Source organism: Musa acuminata, chromosome BXJ2-11 (assembly GCF_036884655.1).
Source record: "Musa acuminata AAA Group cultivar baxijiao chromosome BXJ2-11, Cavendish_Baxijiao_AAA, whole genome shotgun sequence".
Taxonomy (NCBI): Eukaryota; Viridiplantae; Streptophyta; class Magnoliopsida; order Zingiberales; family Musaceae; genus Musa; species Musa acuminata.
This window is the reverse complement of record NC_088348.1, coordinates 32,478,223-32,494,453: the sequence shown is the minus strand read 5'-3', so window position 1 is coordinate 32,494,453 and position 16,231 is coordinate 32,478,223. Positions and strand designations below refer to the sequence as shown.

The window sequence follows — 16,231 nt, the reverse complement described above, 5'->3', positions numbered from 1 at the left end:
TCTGTGGAATCAAAGAGTGTTTTGATTCTATAACTGAAGTTCTTGAAAGTGCAGATAATTTAGTTGTCTTATTCGATCACAAGTGATGGATCCTAAATAGTCGGGGCGGTTTGTTGTTGTTATTGTGCTATTCGATCATAGCAAACCGACAAAAGTATAGATTTGTGAACCATTTAGTTGTGATCAGAATTTACTTGAGCTTTAGTGCATACGGTAAACTATTTCAATCTGATTCTGTGGAAGATTTAATTATGGTGACTTGTAGATTCTCACCAAGACTTGTATTACCATGGTTTTCTTGAAGAACAGAGTGTAGTTCGATCATTGATAGATACCTGATGAGGTTACCAGGTCTTCTTCCTTCTTCAGTAGGAGCTCCACTCCATGTTCAGGCTCTACGATCAATCTCAGTGCAGGGGAGTGGCGGTAGTTTGGCGACAAGGAGATGCTGAACCTGAGAAGGATAAGGGAGAGGAGGACCTTCAGCTCGGTCATGGCGAAGTGCTGGCCGAGGCACGTCCGCGGCCCGACGCCGAAGGGGAGGTACGTCTGCGGGAGCTGGCAAGCGCCAAGGACCCCCCGGGCAAATCTCTCAGGGTTGAACTCCAGCACGTCCGGCCCCCAGATGCTGGGGTCGTGATGCAGCGCCGACGACTGCACGAAGATGCTGACGCCCTTGGGGATGCGAACGCCACCGAACTCCATCTCCTGCATCGTCTCTCTCGCCACGTATGCGCCAGGGGGGTACAGCCTCAACGTCTCCTGGATCACCATGGTCAGCTGCAACCGAGCAAAACGACGTTAACATGGAGACGATCGAAGAGAGATCTGTAGCTGTCGTCTCCAGGGTTAACGCTGCTCGCTTACCGTCTTCATCTTTTGGAGGGAGTTAGCGTCCGGTGGACGGTGGCCACAGACCGCCGCCGCCTCGGCGCGAGCGCGAGCCTGCCATTGTGGGTGGAGAGCGAGCAACATGAGGCACCAAGACGTCGTCACGGCGGTGGTCTCGTGGCCGGCGAAGTAAACGTTCTTGCAGATGTCGACGACGAAGCTGTCGGGGGTGGCGGGGGAGGGAAGATCGTCGTCGGCGCTGCGAAGGATGGCTTGGAGTAGGCTCTTCTGCGAAGTGTACTGCTCGGTGCCATTGCCGTCCTTCACCGTCTTCAGGATTAGGGAACTGATTTCTCTGTTCAGCCGGTGCACTTCTCGGCCTCCTTTAGTAGGAAATCTGTGAGAACGACGGCGACAAATAAAGAAGTTTAGTATCAAAGTTATTGAATATTTTAAATATTTAATTAATATTTAATAAATAATAAATTTTATTTAAATTACATCACCTGATTAGTATAAAAAAATATCAATAGAATAGATGCTTAAATGTTGATACTATTTTTGTAGGATGTTAATATAATTTTTTTTTGACTTTATCTAAAATTATATGATTATAAAAAATGATTTCTTAAGAAACCATTATGATTTCTATTTAATTATTTTTTATTTATTTTTTAAAATTTATATTATATGATTATATTATTATTATTATTTATTAATTTAAATAAAAAAATATGTATGCATTATTAAATAAATATAAAAATTAAAAGGGTAAATTTATTATAAAATATTAAATGAACTTTTGAAATATAATTTTACCAAACAATACTCACCTTAATGCATAATTAAATTATAACTTGTTGAGACACGAGTAAGGAAACGAAACATTGGGAAAAGGAGGAGGATAAGTAGATATCCTAACATGATATAAAAAAAATATATTTATATATAATTTTTATTAAAACAAAAATATTGTTTTATAATATTTTTATACTTCGTTACACTACTTAGACAAAAACACATATTACATTATAATGTTTTTATGCTACATACATTATGATGATATTGTTGAAAACACTATAATACAATATAAAAAAAATACTGAAATTGGATTGTTTCATATGAAAATAAAGAAAAAGAGGTATTTTTATTATTAGGTGAAAAGAGAAAAATTCAATATATATATATATATATATTATATAGTGGAAATTGGGCCAATAGAATTTACCTTAAACCAGTGATTTCTGCAAATAGATTAGGACTCGAAACAGCCTTCTGCAGCTCCCTAATCTTCAAGAAGATCTCCTTCCCCCTGCTGTAATTACTCCCAAAGCATGTTCTTGAGATGACATCTGCGGAGTAGCGCCTCAAATCCTCGTCCACATTGATTGCTGCGGTTCCTCCGCTGAGCTCAACCTTCTCCTCCCATGACTTGAGCAATGGCCAGGCAGAGTCCACCATCAGCTCCACCATGCCCTGCACTTGGTCGGATGACATGCCGACGCCATTTCATGAGAATGTTTGGGAGGGAGGAAGTGATCTTTCCGTACCTTAACCTTGTCAGAGAAGAACTCTGGTGCTAAGATCTTTCTCTGGTGAGACCAAGATTTACCACTAGATTTCAAGATGCCTTGACCGAAGAGAGGCTCATGGCTCTTCTTCAAGTAAGAAGACTTCCCCAGGTCGAGAGATGAGCAGAGGCTGATCTCCTTCACCCAATCTGGATGGCTGACATGCAACACTACTGCGTTGCCCAGTGAGTACGTAAACACTGGACCTGATAAGAACAAGCTGATGTCTTATCAGCAACAGCAATATAATTATGTGACGATGGAAGAAGATTGTCAGGTTATGTAAGATACTACTGTTCCGGCACTAGAAAACCCAGTCTACTTTTTGATTTGATGAACAGTAATCCAAAGGCGAAAAGCCACCAGCTGACGGTGTCTCACCAATCAGGTAGGTTACAGATATGTTCTACGAATCATGTTGGGTAAAGCGATGATCAACGCAAAGGAGAATAAACATAAATGGAGATCCTTTGTGGGACGTCAACGACGATGTGCTGCACCTTTACAGGTATGGATGTCGACTCGGCTTCTCCACTCATCTACTCAAATCATGCTCCACCTAGCACTTGAAAGCAGGAGGATCCTTTTTCTTGTACGACTCCACATCCTCCTCCTCCCTCCTCTTCTCCCTGCTATATTCCTCGGTCTCTTTCCACAAACCAACCCATCCATCACGTCTCTATTTTGTTTCTCTTCACAGTGTCTTCGCTAGGCGAAAAAGAAAGGGGACACCATGTCTTCTGGAACGAGGAAGAGACACAAACCATCGGTGAGATAGAGATATGGCGATATACGTCCTGGTTTTTCTATCGATATTTGCAGATGGGATATGACGAGGAAAGAACAAACAACACTAGTTCAACATCGATACGTGTCCATCTTGGTTTCCTCACGATGGTATTTTGTCACCTCGACGTGCTAAGGTACCTCGACAAAGCTAAACCTATACGTGTATTCCTTGAATCGAGCCACAACAGACAGCCTTACCCCTTAACGCTAAAAGATGTCGACCGCAAAGCTGTTGTGTAGCTACAGATTCTTAATGCTCCTCTCCTCTTACGTGCGTGGATGATATGATCGATCCATAAGACCTTTCGTTCTGATGCAATCATAGAGTTCTGATCGACATCATCGCTTGCGTCTAAAATCTTAAGGTCCGTAGGTGAGACATGATTTGACTACCTATTATACGATACGATCATTAAAGTAGAATTGCCACAGCAAACTTAGGACAAGCAGCATATTATGTGGACGCAATTAGGACAAACTCACCGACGTTTTGTGATACTAAAGCTCTAAACTCTTATCGCTTGTTTCGTGTGTGGACGACGGACGATGCATAAGATCTTTCGTTCTGATGCCATCTTGAAGTCTGATTCGATATCATTGCATCTAACGAGTTAAGCGAGAAGGTGAATCGCTAAGATTCGACTGCGGTAATTTCGGTGATGCATACAACAGTGAAGGAAAAGATCCACCGATGTCTCAGTTCCTGCGCTCTTTAGCTATCAATCATTACAGAGTCCGAAGGTTACGTACTAAAAGGACTCAAAGTACGAAGGGGAAAAAGGAGAAAGAATGATGCTGCGTACCGTACTCCTTCCTCCACTGCTCAAAGTGAGGGAACACATGCTGCGTAAACCCATGCTTTACCTCTCCTCCTCGGCCTCCTCGAGTCCTTTCCGCCATTAGAAGCCTCTTCATTTCCAGCGAGCTTCCATAGAGGAACAACGACGGCGGCCCTGCTATCCCTTGCTGCCTCAGCTTGCTGCGGATGCCTTGGGGTCGCAGCCACGCGATGTAGTAGAGGTAGACAACCAAGCTGCAAACTCCTATCAAACACAGAGAAAGCAAAACCTGCAGAGGCACCTCCATCTCTCTCTCTCTCTCTCTCTCTCTCTCTCTCTGAGCTGCCTACATGCTTATAATACTGATGCTGATGAAAAATGGGACACACACACACACACACACACACACAGCTGCTTTTATGCTTATAATACTGATACTGATGAAAAATGGGCTGCTTTATGAGGTGAGTACATAAACAGTGTGTTGCATGGGAACAGGGAAAAGAAGATGGGATCCATGCTAGATAACAAGCCCTCGGCTTCGGCTACACACAGGGATAACAGAAGACTCTATTCTCAGAAAGCTGTTCCATCTTATCATTTAGGAGCCCTATGCAAGTAAGTGGACCACATGAACCATTGTTACTCTATATGAATCCATGGACTTGCACCATGCTCATAATTGTGTGTTCACTTGGTCACATAGGTTTATAATTTGATTAGGACAAGTTTGTCTAGATGCAGGGAAGAATCTTTTGGTGCATTTAAGAGCAGATTAGGCTGAACCAGTTAAAAAGTACTGGGGGGTGGGGGGGGTGGGGAAGTCACAGTTGGAAATGTACCTTCCCAACAGAGTCTATCTTAATCACAATATTCTATGCACCATTCATGTCATGCACCATTATCTTAGTCATTGCTAGGAAGACTTGTTGTCCATGCCTTGGGTTGGGCAAAAAGAAAGGTATTCTGCATGCCTTAGTAGCTAGCTGAAAGCTGATTCCAGAGATGGAGACAGCAGCTCGATGAAGCCCTTATCTGAAGATGTGCTATGAGTGCAGTCTTGTTGGTTCTTGTTGTCATGAACGATGGATGTGCTTTGAGTTCAGATCCAACATGGGAAGATCAAATATGAATAGTCAACTCTGAAGCTCCAAGATTTTTAGTGCCAAGCATGTGAATTCAAGTACAAATCGAGAATTTTTATTACCGAATGAAGAAGCGATTAGATTATGGAGATAACAAGGTTTTTGATTTGTCAAAACATTATGTTTGTCTCCATTGGCCCTCTTGTTGAATGGGTGTGACTCATCTCACACCTGAACCTATTTTTTGTATTGAGGAGAACACAACACTGATTTGAATTAGAGGAATTGGAACATAAATGTAGTTTTTAATTTCATTCCTTTTTTTCATCTCTTCACATCCTAATGTTTTACCTTTTGATGAAGTCTTCCTGTATCTCTTACTCAATAATTGTTCATCCAGTGCAATAACACAAAAACAATATGGCTTCTAATAATTATCCTATCACTTTTAAATCTGGATCTGATAGAGAGATAACTGATCATAAGAGAGTCTAAATCATCCTATCACTTCTAAATTATTAGTTTCTATGAGGCTTAAGAACACTGAATTTATTTCCCACAAGAAAAGCCCAAATTATAAATGCTTCCAGGCTACCTTGCAGTGTAAAGCCTGGAAGCATTTATTTCCTGCAGTCCTCAAAGATACTAGTGTCCCTATAGAAGCTATGGTAGAGATTAAATCTTAACTACAGCCACATCTATTAAAATGTTGTATTACCAAGTTAATAATATTCGAGAATTAAGTTATTTTACTTTTACTCTGTTAAATAGATATTGTCTTGAGGCATAGACTGGTGTGCCAAACTAAATAGGACAGTGACAAGGAAGGCATACATCCAAGAGAAACATTTATCTTTATATGACCTGCAGCCACAACACCATCATACAAAGAGATAAAGATGCCTAGGACAACTTGACTAGTGCTCGAACCAATATGATTAGTGACAGCAACAATTGTCCATGTGAAGCAGTCATCAAAAAGATATCATCAAACATTCCTCTGGAGTAGAAGGGAGAGCAAACCAAACCAAGGAGACACTAGCATTGAATATTTAAGCCACATCATTTTCCTGCCTAAATTCCGCTATAGATGCTTACACAAACAAACAAATCAGTGGACATGATACTTATCACAGAGCCATCTAAGTGAAACAAAGACTCATGTGGCTCAACCAGGTCCTCAGAAAAGACCGATGTTGGCAAAAAGTTTTTTAAGTAGCTCTTTTATCCTCAAATGTTTTACAGGTTCAAGTGCTGGATATCTTTCTCATTCTGAAAAACTAGTGTGTGAAATGAAAATGACAAAACAAGTGAAAAAAAATAATTATGGGACATAACATATGAAGATTCCCTCTTGCACAAAATAAATCTCAAACAAATTAGTGGCCAGATCTCGAGCTGTTCTGTTTCACCAGATCAGCGCCACTAACATATTTGGCCATGAAAGAAATCAACCGGAAAGGGGCTCCAATAAGTGGGGCGTCTGAGAGAGGAACTGCCTCTGCTATTTCATTATTCTTAACTCCAGTTAAGTCTTCCTTGTGAATTTGAATTTCATCAAATGGAACTGTTGCGGGTTCACTTCCTCTTGGCTCATCTGATGGTGGTGGTCCTGGTCGGTTAACAGTTTCAGAATCCAAGTCATTGATGCCATTATTAGCACCAAAGTTCTCCTGCAGTTGGACGGAGGGATGAACAGTTTCACCTGAATCCTTTATCTTTTCCCTGAAGTCTGATACATAATGACTTGGAGAGGAAGCTCTATCCAGCATCTCGACCCTATTAAGGTCAGTACCAGAAGGATGACCACCATGTTTTTCAGGTACAATGTATGGTTCATTCACCTGAATAACAATAATAAAAGTTTCAGATTCAACAGGAACAATATTAGAGATCCAATCAAACAGATTGTCAATCTACTTGGAGCTACACCAGTCCTATTCCTTGAGATGACTCTTATAAAATGTTTTAAAGGAAAAAAGATTATGTATATTGCAAAACATGGACGGTTAAGTCAATGACCATGAAGATTCAAGTAATGTGTATTGTTGTTCCTCCAATTTTGATCCCATTTAATGAGAATCAGGCTCAAGAAAGAATTTTTGGTCTATCAATCTGATCAGATAATTTTAAATACATGAAGGGTCATAGTCTGGCCAAGTCAATTTGGCATGTCAATATGATCAATCAAAACATGTGAACCAAGAATGTAGCACTAGGAAGTTGAGTACTCTTATTTCATAAAATATGAACTTCATAAATCATGTTCCATATAAATACATAAAAATGAATAAGAAGGAATTGAAGACTGGCATTTCACTTGTAACCTTCTCCGAAAGCTCTGTACTTCCAGATGTTTGATCACCAAACAGGGCACTGGATGCTTCTGTTTGTTGTGCAGAGAAATCATCTTCAGGAAGCTGCAACAATATTCTGTTAAGTGTAGTCCAAATCTAGAAGTTAACAGGGGCTAAACATGATTTGGTATTTTCAGACAAGTCATTTCTGTATACTAATAGTGCTAAAAGAAGCGACATGGCCAACAGTATAAGTTTCATAGTGAAAACAAATGCACAAAACTCAAATCCTGCAGACTTTCAGTTCTAGGCCCTTGCTTTTCCTTCCTATTTATGAAAATTACTCAGGTGCAATTTTATCTTCTGAAATTTATTGAAAATTAAACTCAAATCGCTGATCTATAGATGTCCAACAGGGCATGAAAGCCATCTAAACCAGTCCTTACTACAATTTGGCTAGAATACCATGTCAAATTGCACCTTAGAAGTGCATCTTCCAAAAGCTTATTTAGAATTGTTCTCAAGTTACCAGAACCATCCTTTTTCCTGTGAATGCATTTATGGCTTATAATAACAACTAGAGAAAAAGCCTTCTCCTGCTTATATTTGAGTCGGCCACACTGTTCTTTTCACCGGTTAGCTCTATGAGGGCAAAATCCACATATAAATCTTAGAATATGTGGGTTTCCTTTCCGATGCTTCTAAGACCCCATCAGTCTTCATCCGAGTCCCAAGCATCTCTAAATAATTATGACCATCGATTAAAAGAAGTGTTTTGACAAACATATTTATAGTCACTACATTTAAAACTGTGGAATAATTCCAAGAATTATCATCCATTATAGATCTATTTGGATCTAGAATAATTCAAATTATATATGAAAATTTGTTAAATCAGCAGATGACACCTTGAGACCCCATGAACAGAACCTAGTCCAAATTTAACCAAACCTGGGTAATAGGGATAGCTCACTGTTGTGGAATAGTTCAGGATATGGCAAACCATATTAATACCACAAAATTAAGGTAATTTATTAATAAACTCAGTAAATAGTTTAGACTAAAAAGCTGGCATAAAAAAGCAACCTTTGTCATCGTCTCAGTCAAGTTTTCATGTGAAGGAGCTCTCTCCTCAATGCTTTGAATCTTTTGCTCCAAGCCCGTCACCTTTTCCATCAACTGTTGATTTTCTTCGAAAAAAGTGTTTCTCAATCCTTGCAACTCTTTTACCTGCCAGGCTTTGTTATTTAATAGTCATATCAGAAATTTAGATTCTAAAGAGTTTGAGAAACTTACTCTGTGAATACACAAGAAGTTTGTAACATGAAACATCAGAGACAGAATATAGTTGAGGACATACTGATTGAAATTGAACCTGGTCAACAAGTTCATGAATCCTAAGACTTGAGATTTTAAAAACCGGTGACAAGTGGATAAACCATAACAATAAGAGTTTGCATTTACAAATGGCATATGGTTGGTATAATTTCATCATGATTTTCTATGTTTGTTGCTCAAGGTTACATGCGTGTATGAAACTCTGAGACAAGGAAATCAATGTTGGCTGGGAAGGTACATACAGGTCAATACTTACCAGTCAGGCATGAAACGGCAAGCGGAGCGTCCAATTTCAAATTTCAAATGGTCCATGTATGGTACAGGGCTTAGTGCCTAGTAAGCCCTATGAACTAAGTGGTAAGCTCCTTTCTTTGATGTTTCATTTCTTAATCCTGAACCCAACACCTCCCAACCCCCCCCTCGGCCACTACCTCCTCTTCCCTTTTTCTCTGTACCATGATACATTCTGGCATACTATTTGTTGATATGCTGGAACAGAATGGTCCGGGCCGTCGGGCCATAGGCCAGCATAGGTATGATTCCTGAAATTGAAAACACTGTTTTGAATTGTCTTAGCTTAGGTGGTTCTTTCACTATCAGATAGACAGGGACAGCTCCAAAATTGAAAATGATGTGACAGGCTATACTTGTTGTGGGTGGCTGAATGCGAACATTACATCCTAACGTCACATTATGGTCATGCCATGTTATCCATGAATGCATGTTTCTTGGCCCTCAAGTTGATGAATGGTCCTCTACAACAAAGACCCAAGAACTGATCATATGAAGGATAACTATCACCACCTAATTTCCTACAATGACATCCTTGAAAAAGAACACTCTCCTTTTCCTGACAAGCCCTCTGTACTTAAAGGAGTTCTACTCTCAAGGCCAAGTTAAACACAAGATCAGCAGTTATTCCCTTTTGAGGTTGCTACCTTTTCTCTAAAAAGTGCAAAATTGAGCATCAGAGAGTTGTATCTGGTCTTGATGATCTGTACCTCAACCTTCTTGTAACTCCATGAGGCCTAATCACTATGTATGCAGCTGCCACATCATCCTCTGTCCCTCCCCCAAAAGTAACCATTGGCAATAAGGGGTTTATTTATGATATAATCAAACACCAATAAGAGTAACGAGTGTGCTTCCCTAAGTTGAGCAGTCTGATATATTGATTCAATTCTCCAGAAATTCTGCTCTCATCACATAACTTCTCAAGCCATCTGTTTACTGAAACCTAAATTTGTGGATCCTTAAAACAAGATAAATCTAAGCCTATAAGTGTTGCTAAAAAAGCAGTTCTTACCATGTGAAACTATCTGAGTCATTTCATTTTGAAACTTAAATTGTGGGCCTTAGTGACAAATGAACAGAACTGCACAAACAAGTGTTCAAACAAGCTTCAACCGCCCCTTCGATTGTGAACCAAATTGATCAAGGTCCTGGACACTAGGAATCTTTAAACTGGACTTGCAAGCCCTTAACTTCTTTTGGGCCCTCACCGCCTTACATTGCTTCTTTGTTGTGGGGAGTTGAATGTGGGGAAGCAAAAAGGAGGCTGGATAACAAGCATAATTTTTCTTTATTGTTCTCATTGCCTTTGGGTTCTGCCAACACTTATGTTGGCAATTCTTGTGGCTGTGCCAACCATCAAACAGCATGAGGGTCACTACAATATTTCAAAACTTGTTTTAAATACATGTTTAGGAAGTTTCTAAGGGTATCAACACTACATGTTGTCATCATTTATCTTTTTTTTCAGGCCTACTATAAATAACAGCAAACTAATGATGCACTATAGATGACAATTCTTCAGTTTTGATGGATGATGTATCCTAATAGTAACATAATCAAGCATATATTGACAAGTCAAAACCGTTGCAGGATCATGAGGATTTCATAAAGCTAAGTCTAGATGTTTAATCAAGGATTCTTGCATGGATGTTCAATCATGACTTTCACCATTCAGAACAGAAACTTGTTGAACGAGTGAAATAACAAGAAGATGTTAAAACAATAGTAAATATTGTGTATAACATCCATTAACAACTTAAACGAAAACATCCATCAGCACTCAAGTGCTCTTTCTGTCTCTCAAATGACATTCTGACATAATTTGGAGAAAATCATAAAATAAAAATAAAATCTAGGATACAAAGTAAATTAGCCTAGTCTAAATATCTTAATGGCATGGTATCTATATCCATAAATCTTATTATTCTGCCAACATGAAGAATAGAGCTGGTTGAATTACATACCTGTGTATCAAGTGCAGTGCTAGCTTCCTCTACCCTAGCAATCCTTTCCTTCAATGAGATCTAAATAGTCAAAAATTTAAGTCATTACTCTACCATAAGAACTGAATGCATCATGAAGTTCTAGAAAGATGATGCTTGTTGGAAAAGTATGAGTAATGAGAACCATAAATATACATTTTTTACATGATGCTATGGTATACACAGTAAGGACCAGTAATTAAACCGTCGATAAATTATTATTAAATCCTTGATAAATTATTAATGATATCTCAGAAGAAATAGGAAGTACATGGCATTTCATTGTTATTAGTTTAAATTTGAATAAAATTAGTCAAAGAAGAAATCATGGACCTTTCCCATGGGATCTATAATAACAATTATACAAGCAAACTGGAATATAATTATAGGCATTGATACGTCAAGAATGACTATCAGCAAAATTGTATCAACTGCAAAAGAATAATGGCATCTTTGACACTAAACTAATGCTCAGTCAATGCCATTAATTCGGCAAATCTTGTCATCCTACTAGTGGCACTGTAAATCTAAAATAATAATCATTAATGTGAATATGCCAACAAGAACAGGTCAGAACAACTAGCCAAATTACTGTTCTAAAGATATCAGAAGGAACTACCTTGGAAAAATGGAGAATATATTTCATTTAAAGGCATAGTGATTCGATAATTACCTCTGTTAGAACCAAGCTGTCTTTGAAACTCTCGACATTCTTGAGTTTCTCCTCTACAAAAGCCTGCATACCCATATTAGCAATAGTCCTTAATCAAAAGCCTGGAGTAAGATGCAAGTGCACTAAAAATGAACTGTATCCACAAAAACAGGGACACACTCATGTTTGCTACACATATGGAATTCACTTGCGAAACCTTAATCGCTAAGAAAAACCAAATGCTGAAACCTCCACAGATTCTACACCTACACTGAACGCATGGAAAATTGCAAGTTTGAGAGGCACACGATGATGGCATTTTGCATGATAATCAGTAATTACCTCTTTTTGCGCACATAAGTCTACTTCTTCCTGTAAAACTTTAATTTTCTCCTCCAAGTTGGCCTGCAAGTGGTAGGAGCATGAGAAACATCCGTTTCAAGACAAGTTAACAACAGTAAAATGATCTATCATGCCATATTATTCATTATTTGTCAAGTGCATGAAGGTATAGCTAACAACGAAAAAAAAAAAAAAGAGAGAATGGCTGATATATGCATGGCGTGAGATTCTTATTCTTTCTTCGTAAATTTATTGCAGAGATTATAACAGCAATTCTAACTTTAAGGGGGGCATAGATTGCCTGTTTCTGGAACCACAAAGCTTTCTCATACTCCAACTCTCTGACTTGTTCCTGTAATTTGGCCTGTAAAATATAGACAAAGATGAGATCTTTCAAAGAAAGATTAAGCCTTATGTCATATAGTAAATGTGACTGAAACCACTCTCAGGAAAGTGTTGATCATTAAGTCTTCCCATTTAATCAATATTGGTGCACTTGAGTGAAAAATCAGCACCATTAAACATAATAAAGTATATTTGAAGAGACGAGGAAAATACCCAGTCCCTTTTATGATATCCCACAATACAATGCAAATAGTAACTTAATTTGTGGTCTACAACCATTTAAAGAAGAATTTTAAATGGTCTACAACCATTTAATTTATGGTCTACAATCGATATTCGTGCACTTGAGTGAAAAATCAGCACCATTAAACATAATAAAGTATATTTGAAGAGACAAGGAAAATACCCGGTCCCTTTCATGATATCCCACAGTACAATGCAAATATTAGCTTAGTTTGTGGTCTACAACCATTCAAAGAAGAATTTTCTTTCACATGTTTTGGAATGGTATCAGCGCTAATTCTTCCCATTTACTAATGCAATGAATGTTTGTGATGTTTTTTTAACAAATGGTATCAGCCAACGAAGATCTCCACATAGCACGGATAGTACTAAATCCTGAAAATGAGATTGTTGTAATATGAAAGCAGGCCTTGGTACAATGGTAAGGTTGCGCCTCTATGAGGTCTCGTAATTAGAAGTAAGGTGCATAAATTAATGCTCCCTGCATTGGTGGAAGCATCATGCATTGGGTACACCCTTTAAATTGTTATCAGATAAAACAAATATATATGTTGAGTACAAGTCAAAAAAATTAGCATGACAAGTATCTGATAGTAATTGTGCCCTTACTAGGGTATATAAACGTAATAACCTATCACAAGTTTATATTTGAACAATCGTCTAATTTAAATTTGGATTCTGACCGGATCCATTCTGAACATGAGACAAATATAACTCTAAGCAGCATATATTGAAATTCCACTAGAAAGAACTTATCTCCGCAATACATTAGATTGAGATTCAAACAATATTCAGGTTATTTTGTGCAGCTTATTACAAATGGTTTTCAAGTCAGAATATAATCATTGATGATGAGCAACAAGAAATTCGTAATTGTTTAATCAATAACACTATGTAAATGGATCACAGAACAGCATTGGACTTACAAAGTTCTCTTCATATATCTTGTTCTTGTCATGCTCCATATCTGATTCAGACACTCCAACATTCTGACCATGGACATCAGTGGAATTATGTGCATTGCAATTTTCCTCCAGACCAGAACCATTGTTTGACTCCTGCACAGCCACTTTTTCAGAATTGGATGTGGCATCTTCTGCAACTTTATTCTGGTTGCCTTTCTTTTTCTTGTTCTTCTTCTTCTTTGCATCCATTGTTTAGCTTCACAGCAAGAAACACTCGATTCTCTCACTCCAGCACCGAATTCACAATCTATACAGAAAAGAAAGAATTGAGGCAATGCTTGCAAATATTCTTACTCATAGATAGATCAAGAATATATAACGCTAAACAAGAATATCATGTTTTAGTGAAAAAAAACTTTTGCCAGATATATTCTCTTATCCAATGATCTAGAAATGTCAACATATCATGTCATTCGATTAACTCAACTGGAACACATATATACGCAATGTATACAAATCTTTAAGATTCCACCAATCCCTTCCAGGAAAGGGTGGAAAGCAACAAGAAACCAATCAAACGCCTCACATCAAACAAACGACTAAACTTACACATTCCATCTTGGGAACCCAGGGAAAGAAAGGCGCAACTCACAGTTCAATAAAACAGCCTAACATAAAGCAAATAGAAAGAGATCTACATCAGAGAACGACCGAAGATCCAAAATCTTCAGATCCAAAGATCCAAACCTTTGAAAGAACACGAATCTAGGGATCAATCATCCCCGAAGTGTGCAGAGATTCCCTCACTTAAATCAAGATTGTGATGAAACCCAACCCTAGAACCGATCAAGAAGGTCGCAATCCGTCCCGGATCGATCGAAGACTGAATGACGCGTCCCGAGATCGAATTCCCAAAGGTCGGTGCTCTTTAGGGCTACGAGATCTGTCTTTGTTTGGGGAAGAATGAGAGAGAGAGGGAGGGGGAGTATTTAAGGGTTTGAGCGAAACGTCGACAAAGCGGCATACAAACGATTAATGCACATGTCATGCCCCATCTCGACCGTCTGTTCAGTGGGGGCCATCAGATTTGTGGTTGGAAATGGTCAACCAAATAATTTCTTCTTAGGACGAGGTAGAGTTGACCGATATGATTCCATCACAATGAATACTGCAAATGGAATAAAGATAGCCTCTTAATTTGGGTTAATTTTTTTTGCTAATCAGTCAAATTATTTGTCTAAATATCAAATATTTGTCAATAAAATATCAAAAAATATTTTAAACTAATATTTAGACATACCCTTATTCTTAATTTATAAGATTGTAATTTTGACTAGGTAAAACTAATATGAACGGTTGGATATCCAACATAATGTACGCATAAAATATTGTTAGATTATATAGTTATATAATTAGGTAATATATATTATATATATGATTGTATTTTAGTTATGATTATCGATCAATAGAAAGTAAATTCTAGAATTCATTAGGAGATTATCGGATCTCTTCTAATTGTTTATTTTAGACTATTTACTCTTATTTATAAAAGGATAAAATACTAAATAAATAACGTGTGAATATATGAATAAATGGATATTCTTACACATACCTTTATTCTTAATTTATAAGATTGTAATTTTGACTAGGTAAAACTAATCCGAACTGTGTATATCCAACACGATGTAGGCATAAAATATTGTTAGATTATATAGTTATATAATTAGGTAATATATATTATATATATGATTGTATTTTAGTTATGATTATCGATCAATAGAAAATAAATTCTAGAATTCATTAGGAGATTATCGATGGATCTCTTCTAATTGTTTATTTTAGACTATTTACTCTTGTTTATAAAAAGATAAGATACTAAACAAATAACGTGTGAATATATGAATAAATGGATATTCAAGATACATAGATAAAAAGAGACGAAGATATGGTATTAATTAGATATTATAAAGCTTTTCTTATCTCTCCTTAGTCACATGAATATCTCTTGATTGTCTTTAATCTAGTTCTTATAAGTTTTGTGAAATATAGGAAGAGAAGAGAATATGAATCTAGTTCTTTTTGTAAATCGACGTTACGATAGCTTTCGGATTCGACGACGGTGCACCTGCACATCATATAAAATATTTCTGAATGATATCTAAATTTACGCACCATATATTTAGATCTACAGTTATTTGATTTCAAATATTAGTATCAAAAAATTATATAATAGTAGCATAATGATGATTTTTTTTATAATTATAATTAGTATCAAAGCTAGGCTTAAAATTAAATACTTTACATATATTTATTAGTACATTTCGCTCACGAAAAGGTGTTATTTGACTTTCATTTACGATGCATTGAAGATTTGTCTATTTTTTTATTTACTTTTTTATCTATTCTGTCTTATCATCTACTTATGTATGATGTAAGATTTTTTGAGTTTGGTCAACAAATTACTATCGACAGCTTACTATCGATGATAGTATTATTGTGGGCAACGACCTCCAGTGGTCGCTAGCCTAGTCACAAGCAGCAACTGACATTAATAAGAGATTACAAATCTTCTCTCATTTTCTCTTAGTCATATAAACTGATTAATGAGAGAGTATATATCTATTCTCATCTCCCCTTTGTTCATGATCTACCTCTCATAACGGTCCTACGAAGGATAAAAAGAAACGAGAAGGCTAGTCTACTTCTTCTTGTATATCTACATCGCTATAGTCATTGGATTCGACAATAGTGTACTCTCATTAATCGGATAAAACCTTT

General features: G+C 37.4%; 2 protein-coding genes across 4 annotated transcripts; both read right to left on the bottom strand.

Moving 5' to 3' along the window:
- Positions 1-242: 242 nt before the first annotated feature.
- On the bottom strand, positions 243-4,706 carry LOC135626936 (cytochrome P450 714B3-like). The gene is made up of 5 exons (XM_065132774.1): positions 3,995-4,706; positions 2,382-2,608; positions 2,060-2,307; positions 868-1,228; positions 243-780 (listed from the first exon to the last, which is right to left on the bottom strand). The coding sequence occupies exons 1-5, from the start codon at positions 4,275-4,277 to the stop codon at positions 322-324; spliced, it is 1,578 nt and encodes a 525-aa protein (XP_064988846.1). The 5' UTR covers positions 4,278-4,706; the 3' UTR covers positions 243-321.
- A 1,545-nt stretch (positions 4,707-6,251) lies between these two features.
- Positions 6,252-14,447, bottom strand: LOC135626937 (uncharacterized). Of its 3 annotated transcripts, none has more exons than XM_065132776.1 (9): positions 14,201-14,447; positions 13,475-13,760; positions 12,241-12,324; positions 11,961-12,023; positions 11,640-11,702; positions 10,949-11,008; positions 8,439-8,582; positions 7,383-7,475; positions 6,252-6,899 (listed from the first exon to the last, which is right to left on the bottom strand). In XM_065132776.1, the coding sequence occupies exons 2-9, from the start codon at positions 13,700-13,702 to the stop codon at positions 6,435-6,437; spliced, it is 1,200 nt and encodes a 399-aa protein (XP_064988848.1). In that variant the 5' UTR covers positions 13,703-13,760; positions 14,201-14,447; the 3' UTR covers positions 6,252-6,434. The 3 variants fall into 3 exon arrangements, with proteins under 3 accessions (XP_064988848.1, XP_064988849.1, XP_064988850.1); XM_065132777.1 differs by having other exon boundaries at positions 12,262-12,324; positions 14,201-14,446; XM_065132778.1 differs by lacking the exon at positions 7,383-7,475.
- Positions 14,448-16,231: the final 1,784 nt, after the last annotated feature.